General features: G+C 34.1%; 1 protein-coding gene across 3 annotated transcripts in view; it reads left to right on the top strand.

The window, feature by feature from the left end:
• Nucleotides 1-22,029, top strand: part of col11a1a (collagen, type XI, alpha 1a) — a 145,345-nt gene that overhangs the window by 82,926 nt on the left and 40,390 nt on the right. For all 3 annotated transcript variants that reach the window (XM_028477294.1, XM_028477293.1, XM_028477295.1), the window contains 9 exons: nt 4,344-4,397; nt 4,475-4,582; nt 4,653-4,706; nt 6,996-7,049; nt 9,515-9,559; nt 9,642-9,695; nt 10,461-10,505; nt 15,120-15,173; nt 16,129-16,182. In XM_028477294.1, coding sequence (XP_028333095.1) covers nt 4,344-4,397; nt 4,475-4,582; nt 4,653-4,706; nt 6,996-7,049; nt 9,515-9,559; nt 9,642-9,695; nt 10,461-10,505; nt 15,120-15,173; nt 16,129-16,182 — 522 coding nt within the window. The remainder of the gene's footprint in view (nt 1-4,343; nt 4,398-4,474; nt 4,583-4,652; nt 4,707-6,995; nt 7,050-9,514; nt 9,560-9,641; nt 9,696-10,460; nt 10,506-15,119; nt 15,174-16,128; nt 16,183-22,029) is intronic.

The raw sequence follows: 22,029 nt of genomic DNA, 5'->3' as shown, positions 1-22,029 counted from the left end.
GTAGATATTTGGGTTTTACTGGCACTACTAGTGTGATGTTGAGTGTACTAGTACTACTAGTAGATATTTGGGTTTTACTGGCACTACTAGTGTGATGTTAAGTGTACTAGTACTACTAGTAAATATTTGGGTTTTACTGGCACTACTAGTGTGATGTTGAGTGTAATAGTACAACTAGTAGATATTTGGGTTTTACTGGTACTAGTGTGATGTTGAGTGTACTAGTACAACTAGTAGATATTTGGGTTTTACTGGTACTACTAGTGTGATGTTGAGTGTACTAGCACAACTAGTAGATTTTTGGGTTTTACTGGTACTACTAGTGTGATGTTGAATGTACTAGTACTACTAGTAAACATTTGGGTTTTACTGGTACTACTAGTGTGATGTTGAGTGTACTAGTACTACTAGTAAATATTTGGGTTTTACTGGCACTACTAGTGTGATGTTGAGTGTAATAGTACAACTAGTAGATATTTGGGTTTTACTGGTACTAATAGTGTGATGTTGAGTGTACTAGTACAACTAGTAGATTTTTGGGTTTTACTGGTACTACTAGTGTGATGTTGAATGTACTAGTACTACTAGTAAACATTTGGGTTTTACTGGTACTACTAGTGTGATGTTGAGTGTACTAGTACAACTAGTAAATATTTGGGTTTTACTGGTACTAATAGTGTGATGTTGAGTGTACTAGTACAACTAGTAAATATTTGGGTTTTACTGGTACTACTAGTGTGATGTTGAGTGTACTAGTACTACTAGTAAATATTTGGGTTTTACTGGTACTACTAGTGTGATGTTGAGTGTACTAGTACAACTAGTAGATATTTGGGTTTTACTGGTACTACTGGTGTGATGTTGAGTGTACTAGTACTACTAGTAAATATTTGGGCTTTACTGGTACTAGTGTGATGTTGAGTGTACTATTACTACTAGTCAATATTTGGGCTTTACTGGTACTAGTGTGATGTTGAGTGTACTATTACTACTAGTCAATATTTGGGCTTTACTGGTACTAGTGTGATGTTGAGTGTACTAGTACTACTAGTAAATAATTGGGTTTTACTGGTACTAGTGTGATGTTGAGTGTACTAGTACTACTAGTAAATAATTGGGTTTTACTGGTACTACTAGTGTGATGTTGAGTGTACTAGTACTACTAGTAAATAATTGGGTTTTACTGGTACTACTAGTGTGATGTTGAGTGTACTAGTACTACTAGTAAATAATTGGGTTTTACTGGTACTACTAGTGTGATGTTGAGTGTACTAGTACTACTATAAGTATTTAAAGTAAATAAAATAAAGTACTATTTAATTAAGTAAAGCTTTGAGTTTTTACAAGTAAAGTATTTTAGTCAGGGTTAGGGTCAGTTATAATTATAATTGTGTAATTGATATTGAATTATTATTATGGTGTAATTTTGAAATCTGTTGCAGTCATAACCGTAATTGAATTGTAATGAATTTACTTTGTAATTGCCATGAAAATTCTCTAAAAAATTGTCAATTGTAATTTAAGGCAAAATTGTGGAACCATGTTACAGTTCTATGTACAGTATGTGGTTGACAATTTTTAAAATATGTTTCATATCAAGCTCTCCCACATTTTACCATTTAAAAAAAAAAACAATCAGGGGTATAGTAAAAAAGGCTCAGATGCCCATAATGAAAAAATATTAAAAGTTATATTTTCATTGATTAAGTAGCCTAACAAGGTAATCAATACATAGGAAAGAAATGAGATGATAGATATTTGTTTTTAGTGTATTTTACAGCTGATTTAGAAGCATTAGAGATGCTAACAGAAAGCTAACACAAGAGGAAGGTTAACCTTTTTTTAAGTTATTTATTTCAGGTTCACTAATTGTGATTAATCGTAATTGCACTTTAGTAATTGAGAATGTAATTGATATTTACTTTCTGAGGATAAAAAAAACTATTGTAATCAATTTGTAATTGGAAAAATTGCTGGTCACTGTAATCGTAATTTAATTGTAATTGAACATGGGTAATTGTAACTGAAAAATGTAATGACCCCAACCCTGATTTTAGTACCACTAGTAACACAAAATGTCCTACTAGTGCACCATAAACCTTTACTAATAAAGCCAATAGAGTCACTAATAAAGTGCACTAGTGAACCTACATTGATCCCAAATGTGAGAATTGGTAAAGCTTAACTATAATTAATATAACTTTGAAGTAATTTATGCATTAACGACTTTGTGCATAAATCTGTGCGTAAATCTGTGATACTCTCTATTTAGTTCCAAAGAAAGCTGCAACCATTTCTCAGGCACTTTTAGTTTAGTTAGTTTATTTTTCGTTCAGTCATTAAAACAAGGCTTTACACCAAAAAAAAAAAAACTAAACAACAAAAAAAATGTCTATACATAATGACTGAAAGGGTTAAGGCTGAAGTATAATACTTCTATGATACACAGAACCAAACAGCAAGCAACATGATGACAAACCATAACAGCCTACAAAGGACTACAACCAAGAACAGCATGCAACATGCAAAATATATTCATTTGGTTACAGTCATCATCAATCACGTCCAAGTTTAAACACACAAAACAACGGATAAACAGAAGGAAAAAAACTGTAAACAGTGAGTTATCTATTTAATAATCTATATATTTAGATTATTTCTCCTCCCTGACCTACCCCCCTCCCTAACTCTCCCACACACACAGCACATGAAAAAAAACACACACACACACACACACGACAAAAACACACACAGAATGCGACAAAACAGATCAACCAAAAAATTTAAATAATAATACGGATAAATCCCAATCAAGTATTTACTGTGTTATTTTCACTAAGAATGTGACCTGGGCAGTTTTCAGCCACTCCTGCTATTCAGGATCAATCTGTGATGATGATGATGATGATGATGATGATGATGATGATGATGAGCCCTGTAGTGTAAGCTCACTGTGATGGCAGGCAGTCACTGTTTTTATTGAATTATTTCTACCAAGAAACCTTGTTTTGTGCGTGTGTGCGTGCGTGTGTGTGTGTGTGACTGCTACCTTGTGCATTCAATGCTTGAAAGGCTTGAAAAACAACAAGTCACAGACTATAGATGACCAGGTATCCATGACAACGGACTGGGTTTTTTTTATGTGTATAAAATTGTTTTGTATTGATTAATTCATATTATTTATTCACTTAATAGTAAAAATACACAAAGGTCGAGTCAAGCACAGACTTATTCTACCTGCTGTTCTATATTGTGGCCAGCAGGTGGCAACATAGATCAGTGGTTCTCAACTTTTTCAGCAAAACCACATTCATTTATTCATTGATCTGAACAATATCCACTGTTATCCAGGAGGTGTATTATTATTTGGGCCATAGTATATAGTCATCATAAAGATGTAAATCCTTGTGTTAATCAGAAATAAAATGTGTTAAAAGTGACCAAAAATGGTGGAGAAGATGGTGAAATTGTATTTTAAAAACCACAGAAATTGGTTAAAAGTTGCAAATTAGAGTGGACATAAATGGACAGAAAAAGTGGTAAAAAAGGTTCAAAATTGGCAAAAATAATCATGAAATATGATGGAAAAAAGGTTAAAAGTAACAATATCGTAAAAATGTCTTGAAAGTAGAAAAATGTGCAGAAAAGGCATTATTCTCCATTTGATGGAGAAGTGTCAGAAATGGGAGAAATGTAGCAAAAATACATTAAAAAGAACAAAAATATAACAAGAAAAAGTGATGAAAATAGGTTAAAATATGGCAAGTTTGGGGTAGTTAAAGAAAAACCGTAAAAATAACCAAAAATGGGCTCAAATTGTTCAAAAGAAGAGTGGTAAAAAGGGTTAAAATTTTCAATATTTGCTTAAAAGTAGGAACAATGAGTTTAACTCTCAAATAATGGGCATGACAAATGGTGAATGTGGTTAAATTAGCAAAAAAAATAAATAAGCATGAAATATGGTGAAAAGAGGTTAAAATTGGTGGAAAGGGTTTATAAGTGCTAAAATGTCTTGAAAGTTGGAGAAACGTGCAGAAATGGGAGTAATGTAGCAAAAATACATTAAAAGGAGCAAAAATATGGCAAGAAAAAGTGATGAAAATAGGTTAAAATATGGTAAGTTTGTGGTGGTTGCAGAAAAAGAGTCAAAATAACCATAAATGGGATCAAATTGTTAAAAACCCCAACATTCTTAGTTTCTTGAAGGCGTCTGGCGACCTCCTCCCAGTGTGCACTCTAAGGTTGAGAACCTCTGCTCAAAGGAACAAAAAAAAAAATACATTACCAACTGCTGTATTTTCAGTGAAAAGTCCAACTTATCGTTGCTTCTCTCTGATTTTCAGGGTGAAGACGGATTTCCAGGATTCAAGGGAGACATGGGGATCAAGGGAGACCGGGTCAGGAACTGAACCTTTGACTCTTCATTATTTTAGTATTAATGGGAGCATGCAGTAAGGTGTTCTGTGGGTTCCAGGGGGAGCTGGGAATGATCGGACCCCGAGGTGAAGACGGTCCTGAGGGTCCTAAAGGCAGAGCTGGTCCCAATGGAGAGTCTGGTCCCCTGGGTCCTGTAGGAGAAAAGGTGCAGAGGATCATATTTCATTATTATTATGTTTGTAAAGCTTTACTGACGTGAAATGTGTCTGTGTCAGGGTAAACTGGGGGTGCCCGGGTTGCCAGGTTATCCAGGAAGACAAGGACCCAAGGTAAGACAATCTGAACTTACACTAGAACTCTGTCAGAGTTTCCCCTTTATATGACAGATGTGGCCTTTGGTCTAATTTTGTGCGGCCTCAAACAGAATTGGAATCCATGAAGTTGGAAGTTATATGAAGATAACACACAAAACTCCAGAAACACAGAAAACGACAGCAAAATGTCAACAAAAGTACACAAAATTATAACAGACACTGAAATGACTGAAAAATTTGCCAAATGACAGGAAAAACACAAAAATATATCAATAACACACACAATGACATGAAAAACATACAATAAGGCAACACAAATTCACTATATTAACAAGAAAATAGGCAAAATTAATTAAAAAACACACAAAATGTCTAAAAACTAAAAAAAAGTAAATAAAACCCACATAAAAGGACTAGAAAGGCAGAACCCTTTGTTCTTTCCTGTAGTAATGCTCAGATAATGGTCATTACTGTAAATGCTAACGTAAATGTTGATAATGTGGTCCTCGGATCAGACGATGGCATTTTTGTGGGCCCGCTCTGATAGAAGTTTTCCATCTCTGATGTACGTGCATTATAATTTCATGTACATCTTGATAAGTTTATTTGATTGATTTTTTTTTATTTATTTTTTTTTATCTCTGATTAAATCTTAATCTTAATATATATAATAATATTTATTTTTGTGTTTTCTACTTCTGTGTTTAGTGTTGGACTGTGGCTCAGTGCCAGAGTGGGTTTCTCTAACACACTTTAAGTCTCACTGACCAGAATGAGCGTTATATAAATTATCATTATCATTCTGTGCACTATGGCTGGGCGATATATATCGAGATTTCAGATATGTCGAGTTTTCCATTTTGCCGATATAGAAAACTACAGTATGCCTATATCGATAGCGTATTTATGCTGGCTTTGTTTTAAGAGTTTCTGCTTTCACTACTTCTCAGAACAGCATTACAAGCTCAGTTTGATGAGTTTCTGAGTATTGTGCAGCTCTTTGTTCATAAATGTGCCAGAAATGCTCAAAAAGATGAGAAAAATACATCAAGTGACTCAAAAAAACACAAGGTTTATAGAAAAATACACTAAAAGACAACAAAAATACAGAAAAAGGCAAGAAAAGCTCAAAAAGTTACTTTGAAAACACGTAAAACTACTACAAAAATAAACAATTTAATAACAAAAATACATGGAATGACATCAAAGTATATCTAGTTTTCTATTTTGGCGATACAGAGAATTATATTATTGCCTTTATCAATAACATTTTTAATTTATGTCTTATTTTGTATTAAAAAAGGCACAGTTAGATGATCACTGAGTTTGTCCTAAAATAAGCTACACTGCAGAACTCACTCACACGTGCTGTCCCTTAGAGGAGGAAAAGCCTAAAGTAGCCCATATTGATTAGCTGGTTGTTAATAAATATGCCTGTGGCATTTTTGCATCAGCAAATTTAACCAAGAATTGTCTTTTTGGTCAGACTTCATTTTAAATAAAATTATCAATATTTGTATCGTATTGTATATCACTATTTTAAGAAAAAATATCGAGATTCAAGTTTTGGTCCATATCGTCCAGCCCTACGTGCACGTCACACCAGAAATAAAGGGCACTCATCGTGGAAATTATTCATAAAATTATTATTATGATAAAAAAATTTAAAAAACTAATAGCAGGATATTTTCAACTTGTATACAGTTATTTTAGTTAGCATAACCAATACAACCTCAAATTATCAAATTGAATAAATAAATGAAAAACCGGCAAAAAAGACAAAACAAAGCCTCAATGCTTTTTTAATAACCAAATAATATATTAAACAATTAAAACGTCTGCAGCGGGTCGTGAAATGATTCTCACAAGAACTGAAATAAATGAATTTCCCGTCAGATATCAAACCTATTTGAGGGGAATTCATGACAGAGAGAATTGTTTATATTTTCAAATGAATGAGAGAAAAAAAATTAAGCACCAGCAGAAAATAATTAACTTTTCTCCTGCAGGGTAAAAGGGGAGGAGCTATCTGCGCACGTTTCTTTGTGTTAGTGTCATTTTTGATACCAAGGATGTGAAAATTAAGCATCTGTTCTGAGCTTTTGCTGATTCAATATTGACGTCGGTCCCATATCAGAAAAAAAAAAAAAAAAAAAAAAAAGAGTATGGAATTATCGATCAAATTGGCCTGCATCTAAAAGCATTCTGTTACATAAATTGATTCTATTGATTTATATTATTATATAGTGTACAGTGAAAGTGTATTATTGTGTTTGATGGTTTCCTTCCGTCTCTCACATACAGGGATCCAGTGGATTTCCAGGATTCCCAGGTGCCAATGGAGAGAAAGGAGCCAGAGTAAGTAAACATTACCACGTCGTTACATCACATCTTTGACATGTTGATTAGGGGTGGGAACCTCTGAGTATGTCACGATATGACGATACTGCTGTTATCAATATATTGGTCAACATTTCTGTAACATACCAATGTAAATGATTAAGTATCTCCAATAATGCTTTCTGTAAACAAAAAATAGGGTCTTTCTAACCAGTGACACCATTATAGTGCAATATTCCAGTAAACAATATATTGGTTCCTTCAACAAACAGTGACAACATTTCTGTGAAGACCTACCTGCACATTTTAGTGAAAAGTCAGAAAAGATTTTGGAAATAGTAAATAAATCTTAAGTATAAAAAAATGAAAATTATTATTAATTTTTAAATTGGTACTTAGCGCAAGCATATCGATAATCGATCGTGCGAAAAAAATTGCGATATATCGTAGTATCGATATATTGTTACACTCCTAATGTTGATGTCTCAGAAAACTCAATATAAAAAAAAGCAGTAACATTAGCTGAGATGAGTATTTCTTTTAAACAAACTGGGCCTAATAACAGACAGTGTTCTCTCATCACACACCTTGTTCCTCTGTGACCTGTTAAAGGAGGAGGCTGAACTCAACATTCCACTCGGATGGATGAGAACCTGATGGAGTGAAGCTGTGCTCATTGTGACTTTCATTAGCTTTTATACAGCGTAGCAGCTCCTCAACAAATCACCTGTCACAGTTAATGTTTGAGAATGCCAGTGAATAAAAGGTGGACACAAGAAGACGTCAGGATTCTAGAGTGGAGCTCAGATTCATTCTTTATAGAAGAGATTTAAAATAGAGATTTAAGCATGTTTACAAATTACCGTCCAATTTCTATTTTACCTTGTTTCTCTAAAGTTTTGGAGAAACTGGTTTACATAAGATTATTGAAACATCTGATTGTAAATAATATCGTTTATCAGCATTAATGTGGATTCCGAAAGAACATTTCTACATATATGGCACTTGTTGAACCACCTGAAAGAAAATATTTAGCTAAATAATAATACATTTACAATCGGTGTGTTCTTAGATTTCTCAAAAGCTTTTGACGCTGTACATCACGGGCACTGTTTGGAATAACGCCGTTTAAAATAACAGTGTTATGTAACAGCGTTTTTTTTTTTCAGTAATCTAACAAATTACTTTTTACGCCGTTAACGTTACTGACCGTTAAATACGGTGAGTTACATGTATTGATTGAATAAACTGTTATCCGAAAGCATCCCTGGCTTCTTACTCAGCTGTTGTGAGGAAGTGGGTTAAAAACAAGGTGAGCGAATATGATTGGCTAAGGCGACGTCATGTTTCATGGTTGCCAATCAGAGCCAGTGTTTTTACACGTGCCAGCACACACACACACACACACACACACACTGCAGATTAGATGAAGCAGCAGAGATGGCGAGCGTGGAGCAGTCTGATGAAAAGTTGTCATTTTTAAGATGGTGATACAAACACTACTTTAAATTAATTGTGGTCAAAGACAAGAACGTGCATGTGAAGTGTACATTATCATCTAAAAAAATCTGAATTCTTTGACATATAGCAACTTTTTTCTTTCCTTGGTAATGAGTTACTTTTATTATAGAGTAATTCAGTTACTAATTTACTTTTTTAAAGTAACGTTCCCAACACAGATCACGGGATATCGTTGGAAAAGTTGTTCACATATGGTTTCTAAAGGATTTGTTCATAAATGTTATCTAACTACGTAAACAATAGGACACAGTATATGTCACTGAATGGCTTTGATTCTAAGAAAAATCTAATTCAATACGGAGTACCTCAAGGATCCATTTTAGGTCCTTTGTTGTTTTTAATATATGTTAATAATCTTACTAATGTCACTAAATCTACAGTTCCTGGTTTGTTTTTTTTCATTTTATTATTGAACTCTCACAAAGATAAGATCTGATAGATTATCTTTGAATAAATAAATGTCATTTTATGGTATTTGTAGGGTATAAGAAATGTAAATGTGATAAACAAAAATTAACTTTTGTATTCAAAATTAACAAATTGTTACTTTCTCTTGTTTTTGCACATTTAAAAACATGGATTTTTTTTAATTGTAAATTGTTCTGTACATTCAATATTTTATATATTTGTTGAAAAATGTGTTTCATTGTTTTCTTCCCACTAAATCTCCAAAAATCTATTTAATTTGTGTGCTTTTCTTCATTTTAAACTGATATTACACTGGTAGAACATGTACCGTAATATATTGTAAAAAAATAAATAAATATTGGAAGTCTAAAGTGTTATGGAAAAAAGAGTAAAAGCACTGTAAATAGGACATTTACTGACCATTTTAGAACATTTTATAGACACAGATGTTAATATTACAGGTGCTAAAGGGTCAGATGTTTGCTCTCAGCGTGTGCATTGTTCTAAAGTATAGACAGAATGCGGCTCTAAATGTTGTGTTTTTGGGATGACAGGGCGTCGCTGGTAAAGCAGGTCCAAGAGGACAGAGAGGTCCAACGGTACGTCGTCATCATCATATTTCCCTCCATGGTTTCTCTGCTGTTTGTTTGTTCTTACAGTGTGAGTTTTTGTCTCTTTAAGGGTCCGCGTGGGGCACGAGGGGCCAGAGGTCCGACAGGAAAACCAGGACCAAAGGTAATAACTCAGTGGTTCCCAACCTGGCGATCCCAGATAAATTAGTTTTTTCATCATGTTTGTTATATTGTGTTAAAAATATAGAGTTGTATAAAGGATTAGTGCAGTCAGATTATTTATACTGCATTATATTTGAGCTAGATTTACATTTGAGAAAGTGAAAGTATAGATGTACAGTTGTCTGTTGTAATTAGCGCCATATAAATAAAGTTGAATTGTATGGAAATGAATTGAATTGTCTGAAATTGTGTGTGGTGTTTTAATTTGTAAAATTATTATTATTATTTAAGATCTATGAGCTTTCTGCATTTTTTGCTAAATTGAGCAAAATGGATAAATAACAAAAAAAGAAAAAATTTAGTTTTTGTTTAAAATTTAAAAAGGATTTGTTTATTTATATATAAAAATATTTTTTAGATTTTATTTTTTAACATTTTCTTAAATTAAAAAAAATGACATTAGTATCAATTTAAAAAAAAAAATTATATCAATTTGAAAAACAAAATTTATATCAATTTAGAAACTTTAATTTTAATCAATTAAAAATTTTGAAAATGTCATTATCAATTTTAGGATTTTTTTTTTTTTTTTAAATGTATTTTTTTTCTTTTAAAAAAGCTATTTAAAAATATAATATAAAATATAATTTTAATCATTTTTTATTTATTTTATTTTAATTATTACTAGACATTTCAGGCGACCCCCACCTGGGGTCACGACCCAATGTTGATGAAACCTGTAATAACTGCTGTTTGTGTGTTGTAGGGCACATCTGGTAACGATGGTCCTCCAGGCCCCCCCGGAGAGAGAGTAAGTCCATATTTACCTCACCATCACTAACTAACCAGTGTGTCTCAGAGAGAACATGCAAACTCCCACACTAACAAACTGGGAACGTGATGCTATTAAATTAGCTTCAATAATAGAGGAGAATCTGACTTTTTAAACAGGAGAGTTTTTGTGTGAAATGACTCACCGTGTGAATATAAAGAGCATTATTTATGATAAAAAATCCTTTCAGTTCTGCTTTAATTTAAAGTCAGTAGATGTAGTGACAGTGAAACCTTTTGATACAAAGAAAACTCTCTTTATAATAGCTCTAGATTCTTTTTAGATGTGGCAAAAATCTAATTTGCTTGTCTATGGATTGACGTGTTTTCCTCCTTTGTTAAAGCTTCTCCTTTGTTACTTTTTAAGCAACATGAAGAATTAAAAACCTAAACTGATCAATAACATGTGATTCTGATGGTCAATAAATGTCCTTCAGCCTCTGAACCTGATTTTATTCAGATTACTGTGGTGTTTTATTCAGATTATTGTGGTATTTTATTCAGATTACTGTGGTGTTTTATTCAGATTACTGTGGTATTTTATTCAGATTACTGTGGTGTTTTATTCAGATTACTGTGGTATTTTATTCAGATTACTGTGGTGTTTTATTCAGATTACTGTGCTGTTTTATTCAGATTACTGTGGTATTTTATTCAGATTACTGTGGTGTTTTATTCAGATTACTGTGGTATTTTATTCAGATTACTGTGGTATTTTATTCAGATTACTGTGGTGTTTTATTCAGATTACTGTGGTATTTTATTCAGATTACTGTGGTATTTTATTCAGATTACTGTGGTGTTTTATTCAGATTACTGTGGTGTTTTATTCAGATTACTGTGCTGTTTTATTCAGATTACTGTGGTGTTTTATTCAGATTACTGTGGTGTTTTATTCAGATTAATGTGGTGTTTTATTCATATTAATGTGGTGTTTTATTCAGATTAATGTGGTGTTTTATTCAGATTACTGTGCTGTGTTATTCAGATTACTGTGGTCTTTTATTCATATTACTGTGGTCTTTTATTCAGATTACTGTGGTCTTTTATTCATATTACTGTGGTCTTTTATTCAGATTACTGTGGTCTTTTATTCAGATTACTGTGGTGTTTTGGTTTAATTTCTTTGGAAATGAATGGCTTTTTATGATGAACTTCAAATTAAATACAAGTCATCATGATGGTCATAATTTGTCGAGTTAGAGTTAAAACTTTAGTTCTTACTAAACTTTTAACCCTTTTTACCTTTGTCCCATTTTTGCCTCTTTTAAAATGTTCTGACACTTTTTTCAGGGTTCAGCTCCTTTTGCCAATAAATATCCCTTTTTTCTTATTTATTTATCCATTTTTGCAAGCCCAATGCATTGTTTCCTTTCTCCCTTTATTTGACCTCTTTTTGTTTCACATTTTGCTCTTTTTTACTATTATTTGCCACATTTTGCCAATTTAAGGTACCTTTTGACATTACATACCACCTGGTTCCTCTTTATTTGCCCATTTTTTGGCCACTCTTGACTGCTTTTGGCCCATTTTTGTCACTTTTGGCTCTTTTCTTGCTGCGTTTTTACCACTTTTTGACCATTTCACCACCTGTTACCATGTCTGCCTCCACTCGCTTATCAAAAAAAAAAAACACGTAGCGAACCGGATGGTGTAATTGATATATAAATGATAAAGTATGTGAGTATATCGACCCCTGCAGCATCTTCACTTAAATTTCCCTCGTTTTGGAAATTTGAGGAACATTTTCCAGATTTTTCAACAATTTGAGATTAAAAACAACTGCTGTCATGTGATATAACAACTGGAAAACTGAGCTCTGCAAATGTTGTGGGTTTTATTTGAATTTTTGTATTTGGAGGAGCTGAGATATCTACGACTGAATTAGTCAGTTATTTACAAAATGTTTCATGTTTTTTTTCTATCTTTTTTACTTTCGCCAGCGGGCCAAATTAGATGCTCTAAAGGGCCGGATTTGGTCCCCGGGCCTTGAGTTTAACACACGTGCTATAAATGATGTAGAATTAAATAAATAAAATAGGGGTGGGACGATGTGCCTTTGTCTCAATCGTTTTTTATCACGTTATGTTTTGTGATTCTGATTTATTGTGATTCGATAGTAACGATTATTGCGATTTTTATTTCCTTATTTTCTTTATCTAAAAACAAAAGTTGAATCATACACTTGAAGAATGTCCCTCCAACATTTATTTACATATGCAGACATGGTCCATTTAAAAATAATTTAAATAAGTAAATAAATGAAGATTTGATTTAAAAAATGGTTTACGAGAAGAACATTTTTTTTTTATTTCATTAGTTGTTTATTTAATATTTTTTCCGCGTAATGTAGGACATTAATCTCTGAGAAAATAACAAACATTTTATGTCTAAACATCCATCATGAAACATCTGAGATGGTTCGAGCCAGAAATAAAGTTTATTAGAATATGTTATGGTTAGGGTTTCTATCTAGTAATAAAGTTTATATTTATCGTATACTAAAGTATAAACCCAGGACCATCTTTTCAGTCATAATTAAAATCACGATTATTATTGGACAGGTTTTGTACAGTGTTGCTGATGAAATATTTTGCTTTTGCTGTTTATTAAGTTTGTTATCAAGTTCAACATTGTCTGATAAGTAGGATATGTAATAAATTGTATTCATTAAATCATTGGATTTACTTAATTTAACTGAATGGATGAAATAGTTTCGATTAAACTCCATAATGAGGTTGATTAGGCTCAGATTAATCCTGTTAAAACACCTAATCCCAGTTTAAATATGGACCTGACATTATTGTTTTGAGCAGTTTTATCATTTACAGTTATTTGGTATCTAAAGTCGTTGTTTTTTTTTACTTTGTTGAAACAAAACAAAGATAAAACCTTTATTCTGAAATGGATTCATTCAATCATCTTCATGCTTCTTCTTCTTTTAAACTTTTTTACCAGTGTTTTTTTTTTTTTTTTTTTTTTACCAGTGTTACGAACCCTTTAGGTCTAGGAATTAGGAATACAACATAATCTGATGAAAAATGGTTTAACCAGAATAATTTACTTATCAAATTAACAAATGGAGCAATTAAATCAAAGAATCACAACTCTTTCGCAAAAATCCAACTAAGAACAACCCCTGGCAATTCTAACAAAAATTTACAGTAATAAATGTATTTGTATTTTGTATTTTAAATTTCACTTTGATCTTATTTTGTTAGGATGAAAACATGTTACCCAATGCTTTTTTTTATGATTATTTCTCATCAAAACAAACCTTTTCATTCTTTGAAATACTTCCACTGGATCCCTCAATACGAAAAATGTACATCTAATGATATTCAAGATGGTTTATGGTTAATAGACTTGACTGATTAAGCCTGTGAAGTTTATCCAAAGTACCGTGACCCCGACCACCTGAGCCGTGAGATTTTTAATTTAGAATTTAAAATTCTTTACTTTGTAACATTTGATCCCTCAGACTGCTCAGAAGAGTGATGTCAGGTCTTTATCATTTACCGTTAGTTGGTATATTTAAAGTCATTGGCCTGTTTTCAGTGGATTTTTGCCTTTGAGCAAAACGAAGAGAAAACCTTTATCCTTTTTATTTTGAAATGGGTTTATTCAGTCAGCATTATGCTTCTTTTTTTCTCATTTTTCTAATTTTATTATTTTATTTTTTTACCAGTAAAAGACAGAGATGTGTAAAATATTTAAGTAATTCAATAATTGAGAATTACTTGTATCCCCCCTTTTAAATTGCACTTTGATTTTAATTTTGGGGGAATTTGTTGATTAAAAAAATGTTTTTTGTTGTTGTTTAGGTTTTTTCTCAGCAAAACAAACCTTTTGATTTTTTTTTTTTTTTTTTTTAAATTACTGGATTATTATTATTAAATTATTGGATCCCTCTATAGAAATGATGGTGGGTCTGGAAACCCACAGAAAACGTACAAACCTCCTCTTTCATTCATAGATATTCTAGATGGTTTATGGTTAATGGACTGATTAAGCCAGTGACGACTGTTTTTCTTAATAGCTCTATTGAAGTATTTATTTATTTGATTGGATTTAGCATTTGTTAATGGTGAAAAATGTAGGTAGGACTTGACAAGCCTTGGCTTCTCCTATTCCTTGTTGAATGAGTCAAATGTGTATTATATTAAAATAAAGACATGTTTTATAGAGATTTCTGTTATTTTTTCCATTTGTTTATTAATTTTCATCTATTTTTAATGGTTCGAAATAAATATTGTTTCCGAATCTCGAGAATCCGAGTCCTCGACCACATAAGATGTATAATTTAGAATGTAATAATCTTTAATGTGTATCATTTTATCATTCTTTAGTTGAGTTCACTACTAAGTGATTTTGCTGTATTTTTTAGGGTTTGTGAGTTTAAATTTCATTTTATAAACATAAATTTAGTGCAAATTATCTTCCACGTGTAGTTTATACATATTCCATACTCTGCAATTTATTTTATTCCCAGAATAAAGAAATTTACTACAAACGACGAGAGGACTTTGTTGTAAATTGCCTTTTTGTGTTTCATTAAAGTATCTTTGTTATTTTCTCTGTTTGCTGACTATAGGGACCTCAAGGGCCACAGGGACCAGTAGGTTTCCCAGGACCCAAAGGACCACCAGTAAGTGTTTCACCATTATCACGCTTCTAACGCAGGGCCGTCCAATTTAGGACCCGCGGGCCCAAGTTGGCCCGCAAATGATTTATTTATTTTATTTTTTTTCATATTTGAAATAATTTTTTATTTATTTTATATATTTTAAAATTAAATGTAATACAGTACAGTGATTTATAAGAAAAAAAATAAGCTGATGTCCAATTACATTATTTTTCTCGAGTTTAATAGGATTGTTTAAGGCAGAGGAAAATGTGTTTTGATTGTATAGGCGGGCCATGTTGTGTCTTATTTTGTTGAATTTATCTTGAACTGTTTTTGAAGACATTCAGATGTTTCAATATTTTATGCTATGAAACACAATAAAGAAAAGTGTTCTTCAATTTCAAAACTACTTTAAATGTTTATTTTGAATATTGGCATATTCAACTTCATGCACTGGAACATGCTTGTTTAGTTTTGGCCTGCAGCCCTCCACCGCAAATCATTTTACTTTTGCCCTTCAATGAAAATCCTTTGGGCATCCCTGTTCTAACGAGTAAAACCATTCAGACAATAGCGTCTTTTCCGACTTCGTCGACATCAAATTAGCCTCATTTTCAAACATGAGCTACAATTGATTAGATTTGCTGTGATACATTACAATAATACTAAATCTTTGTAAAGATCATTAGTGGAGCTGTTATTGAAGCAGAACCCATTTTCTCAGTCCTCAGTCTGGAGTAGCAGATGAGCGGTAATTTCCACCTATTGATCCCCCCCCCCATCCCCACCCCCCTTCCCTCACTGGTGCTGTGCCATGAATCTAAAGCATTAAACCTTGACTTTGTGTCTAGGTGATCTATATGCTATCAATGATCTGCTTTAGAGTCTTTGTTGCATTATTTTGTACAGTTATTAGGTTGTTAGAGTATGAAAGATGTTTAATCAATGATTAAATATCTGGTTTTCTGCTCAACAGGGACCACCAGGAAAAGACGGACTTCCCGGACACCCTGGTCAGCGCGGAGAAACAGTAAGACCTCTTATCTTTAAAATGACTTTATTCCTACTTGGATAAAAATAAATAAATACTTGGAGTAACTTATTTTAATTGTTTCACCTCAATAAGTTAAGTTCTTTAAGTTTAAATAAAGTTTACAAAGCTCAATAATTTGTATAACCCCCAAAGTGTACTTTCATAATAGACCTATGCCTAACAAAACACATTATTCTGCACCATATTCATTTTATTAACTTTTAAAAATGGGACTTCTTTGTGGTTTTAGAGCCTGTGTTCCTCCATCATGAAATCACGTGATTGATGTCACACGGCCCCACTGCCTGTAGACATCCCATTGTTTTTTATTGGAGTGAAACATTCAGCCTGATTTATTGATCATTTAGTAGCTTTTTAGATCACTTTTTTTTTTTAGCTTTTTACATCACCGAGCAGCTTTTTAGATTATTTAGCAGCTTTTTCAGTCAAAATGTCAACTTGTGCTGCTTTTGGTTGCTCTAAAGAATCAGTAAAAGTTGAAGATGTGGATGTAAACCTCTTTTGTTTAGCAAAAGAGGATAAAAACATTTGTGACCTGAAAAGATCTGCGAACGCAGGGGGCGACAGTCCCAACTCTGTGGTTTGGTAGTAGTCAATGAAGCAGAGGAGAAGAGCTCTCCTGAGGAACCCTTGCTCTCCCTTAAACAGTGCGCTGACACACTTTGGTGGCGAGTAAATCAGACCACAAAGAAGTCCTTCTTTACACAAATACACAAAAATGTGCAAAATGACCACACGAATACACAAAAATGACTACATATGTGCACAAAACAACCACACAACACAAAATGAGCAAATAAATGCACAAAATGACTACAAAATACAGCATTTTTTAAGATAAGATAACCTTTATTAGTCAAGCAAGGGTAAATTTGCACAGTTTCAGCAGTAGATAAATCAAATAGAATTAAAAAAAAACAGCATCATAAAAAAACTTATACTGTATTATATTTTCTGATATATATATTTTTTTTGTTTTTAGAAAAAAGGAAATTAAAATCAACTAGTTTTTAAAGTTTTGTTCATCCCTTATTGACCCTGATGGAGAAAAATGTTTTGCATTTTTTAATTTTAAAATGAAAATCAAGCAACCACTCGTTTTGGTTTCTTGTTTTTTAATATCCTTTTCTGAGCAGAAAATCCCAAATCCAAAATGTACACGGATTCTCTGAGCCGTGTTGTTGTTATAATAGTCAAATCAATTGCTGAGTGCACATGTCCTTATACGTGAGTTAATAACATTTTGATTATCCAACACATTCTTTGATGTACCACCCACCTGGCCATTACATATCTCTGATTGGGAATCTCTGTTTTATTTTAGCCTCCAGTTGTCGAGCAGATTTAAACTTTCCTCCCTCTCCTTCTCTTCACATTTCCTCCCCCTCAGCCTTAATGCAGCGCTAACAATCAGTGATTCCATCTCATCAGAATGCCAACGAGGTGTTTGGATGTCTCACAAAGCAAAGACTTCTTAAGACAAAAGCCTCAATGGACATTTGAGTCCAACGCTAGACTAATCTCATAATCTCAGGGCCTGAAACACACTTTTCTTCTGTGACCACAGTGGGAAACAGTTCCACCTCTGTGGTTTGGTAGTAGACAATGAAGCACAGAAGAAGAATTCTCCTAAGGGACTTTGAGGGTGCGTCCGAATAGTCCCTCCTATCGCCTTTCCTATTCACTTTTCCTTAACTCCGTGACCTTATTCACAGTTAAGGAAAGGTGTTAGGAGACTTCCTAAAGGAGGTAGGGAAAGGCCATCACGTTGTTTTGACAATCAGACGTACTTGCACTAGGTGACGTAATAATCCGACGGCGGTGAAGTTTAGTGACGTCTGCCATCATGAAAAAAACTACACATTTCCGTAAATAGACTAAAAGCACATTTCTAACACTTTCTCCTGTGCCTCTAACCAATGATATGATCTCAAAAATCACAAGGTTTGAATGTAAACCAAAGGAAAAGAGGTTACCAGGCTACGAAGAACAAAAGTGAAACTAAAAGAACGTCGCATTGAGAATCAACATTAATCCAAAATTTTATGAAATTGTTACATTTATGCCAGATATAGGCCTACACAATGTTGTAGTCATACACATGTACAACCACACATATGTTGAATATAACATAATGTGGATAAAAATGTCTCTGATCCCTTTTTCTCGCCGCAAAGAATTGTGGGTCAGCATTATGTGATCTTCTTTGGTAAAGGATGTGTCAGTGTTTCCTAGGCTAAAGGAGGTTATAAAGGAAGGATTGAGCCTCCCTTCCTTAGCTTTTATGCTGCGTTCACACCGGATGCGTCACAAATTTTAGAGACGCGGGCATCGTGCGAAAGCTTCCGCAAGTTCTAAAAATGTTTTCCCCATATTCGCTTCAGACGCGCATAAGAAGCGAATAGAAAAGTGCTGCCAACTAGACTCCCCTTCTTTTTGCCATCAACTATGGCGGACCCCAGTAAAATCAATGCCGTCAAAGCGCTTGACGCCGGCGTTCCTGGATTCACCAGGTTAACCAGCGACGCATCCAACTTCATGAGTTTCACTGTTTTCTACAGGAGCTACGCCAAATCCTTGGCGGTCCGGTCCCGGTATTAAAAAAAAAAAACTGTCAGTGTCGTAGAGTTCTGGTTGGTCACACACCTCCATGATTATTTTATCTTCTCCTCCATGCTGAAATGGGTGAAAAAGTGTTTGTGTTGACGGCCTGACATCATTGTCAACAAGGACACAGGAAACATTCGCTTGAGTTCAATATTTTCAATTCCAGTGAATTACAACTATCACGGTAAATCGGGTGCGTGCATGCCACGGCCAACGCTCTTGCAGCACGGATCAGACCACGCCGCCCAACAGGAGAAGAATTTACCTCTTACCGTCACTAATCTAATCGCGCAAATTTTGTGATGTGTCTGGTGTGAACGCAGCATTAGAGAATTGAAACGCTCTTATCATGGCCACCACTTAAACACTTCCAGGGTTAAGGAAAAGTGGATAGGAAAGGAGATAGAAGGGAATATTCAGACACAGCCATACTCTCCTTAAACAGTGTGCTGACACGCACTGGTGGCTAAAGTTAGCATGTAATCACGGACAAAGTTGAAGACACACTAACTCTGAGGATAGAAGGACTCCCACCCAAAAGGGCCCATAGCAATGACCCCAGGTGGGGTTAGAACCAGCAACCCTTCAATCAAAAGTCTGCTTCTGTAATCATTAGGCAACCACTCCACTTCTAACCTGATACTCTTTGGTTTAATGACAATTACTTCTTGTAGTAACCCTGAAATGAAATTTCAGTCTCACATTTCCACCCCCTCAGCCTTAATGCAGCGCTAACAATCAGTGATTTCATTTGATCAGAATGCCAACGAGGTGTTTGGATGTCTCACAAAGCAAAGACTTCTAAAGACAAAAGCCTCGATGGACGTTTGAGTCCAGCGCTCGACTAATCTCATAATCTCAGGGCCTGAAACACCCTTTTCTTTTCTGAGTTGGTGTCCTTGTGTAGAAGTGCTTGCACAACAGGGTTTGGGTCAATTACTATATTAAATCACAATTATGTCTTCAATTCTACATGTTCAATTAAAACTCAATTATGATTACGTTTACCTGCATTTTTTCAAATTCTAATTCTAATTACTATTATTTATTTCCCCCTGAAAGTCAGCTACAATTATCTTCTCAATTACTAAAGTTCAATTACAATTAATCACTATTACTAAGCCTTTAATAAAAAAGCACCTAAAATTCAACCTTCCTCTTGTGTTAGCTTTCTGTAGCTTTTTGTAACAGGTCAGTTTTAACCCATGTCTTAAATCATCCGTAAAATACACTAAAAATATTATCTATCATTTCATTGTTTTTCATCTCTTGGTTTTTTTGCTAGGCTTCCTAATCAATGAAAATATTGGTATTAATATTTTTGGTGTGGGCATCTGATCCTTTTTTGTGTCGGTATACCACAAGATCCTAAAGAGCAGGGATTCTTGACCTTTTTAGCCCATAACCCCCAAAATGAGCAGGGACCCCCACTGTAGCTGAAGGTGGTTGAACACAGACATGAACATTGAAGAACAGTCATGTGGAGACAGGGTCATCTATAAGGGGGAATAAAGGGGAGAGATTTTTGGGGTCCATCCATAAAGTCAGCAAAATGATGGTCTATTGTTCTATGAATCTGTGATAAACACATTTAGTTATTCATCTGAATAATATCCACTGTTATCCAGGAAGTTTATTATTATAGTCATCTTAAAGATGGAAATGTCACGGTTCGGTGTGGACCCAAATGCAAGGAGAGACGGAGGCAGGATAGACGCATAACGTTCTTGGAACCAGTCCATGTTTATTCTCAAAATCAAAACTTAAATCCAAAAACAGGAGGGGAGCAGGAACAGGGAGCAAGACCAGACACACTGCACACGAAGGGAGACCACAAACCTGACAACATAATACAACGAACCAGCAACCACACTGTGACCAAGCACTCATTAAATAGTGGAGGAGGCCTGATTAGGAATGGGCCACACCTGGGTGCAAACATGAGGGAGCTACTCAATCACCAAGCACTCACACAGACATCACTGGGGGGTGGAGCCACAAGCAGGAATCCCTGAAACACAGACAAGAGTTAACAAGACTAGACTCAAAATAAACAAAGACACAGAATAACTAAACTTAACCAACAGAACATGACAGGAAATCCTTGTTTTAGTCAGAAATAAAATGGGTCAAAAGTGACCAAAAATGGTGGAAAATTGGGTGAATGGCCAAAAACTGACAGAAAAAAGTGGCAAAAAGGTTTTATAGTGTCAATATTGAAACAATTAGTTTAAACTGGAAAATAATGGGCATTAGAAATCATGAATGTGGTTAAATTGGCAAAAATAAGCATGAAATGTATAACTGGTCAATATATGTGACATGAGGTGTAAAAGTGGTGGAAATGGTTTATAAGTGCTGAAAATGTTTTGAAAGTGGGAAAAAATGTGCAGAAAACATGTTGAAATTTGATGGAGAAGTGTCAGAAATGGGATAAATGTAGCAAAAATGCATTAAAAGCTGCAAAAATATGGCAAGAAAAAGTGATGAAAATAGGTTAGAATATGGCAAGTTTGGTGTAGTTGCAAAAAAAAGGGTAAAAATAACCAAAAATGGGCTCAAATTGTTTAAAAGAAATTCTTAGTTTCTTGAAGACATCTGGCGACCCCCTCCCAGTGTCTCGAGAACCACTGCTCAAGAGAACCAACAGGTAAACTTGATATTTTAATCAATAACTATGCATATGTAAACCATAGAACTGTATCATTGTTCCGTTTTGCGTTCAAGTACAGTTTTTATAGAACTTTTTGCCAATTATAATTACAAAGCCAATTATCTGAACTCAATTACAATTAAATTAAAAACAGCAGCGTTTTTTTTTTTTTCAATTACGTAATTACAAATATAGTTGACTCCAACTTTGGTTCACAACAACCACAACAAGTTGAAGGCGAACAAAGTTAGCAGCAGAAGTGTAAATTGGATCGATCGTACAGACAAATAATGGCTGTTTTTAATCTGAACCGAGGCTAGACCTAAGATTTAGCTCACAATAAAAAAGTTGGATTTCACACCTTCTCCAGCCTCTGCTCTTAACTCTGATTCCTCTGTACTTGATATGCATCGTTGCACCCTGGGTGCACGAGGCTCGCGGGGCCATAAATTCCACTAAAAGCTTGACAGATCATCGACTCTGTCATTAAAGCCTTCCTCTCTCTCCCTGTAGATAACGTAATACAGCACACACCGCTGCCATCCGGGCGACAACATTACAGC

Source organism: Gouania willdenowi, chromosome 20 (assembly GCF_900634775.1).
Source record: "Gouania willdenowi chromosome 20, fGouWil2.1, whole genome shotgun sequence".
Taxonomy (NCBI): Eukaryota; Metazoa; Chordata; class Actinopteri; order Blenniiformes; family Gobiesocidae; genus Gouania; species Gouania willdenowi.
This window is presented reverse-complemented; position numbering and strand designations above follow the sequence as displayed.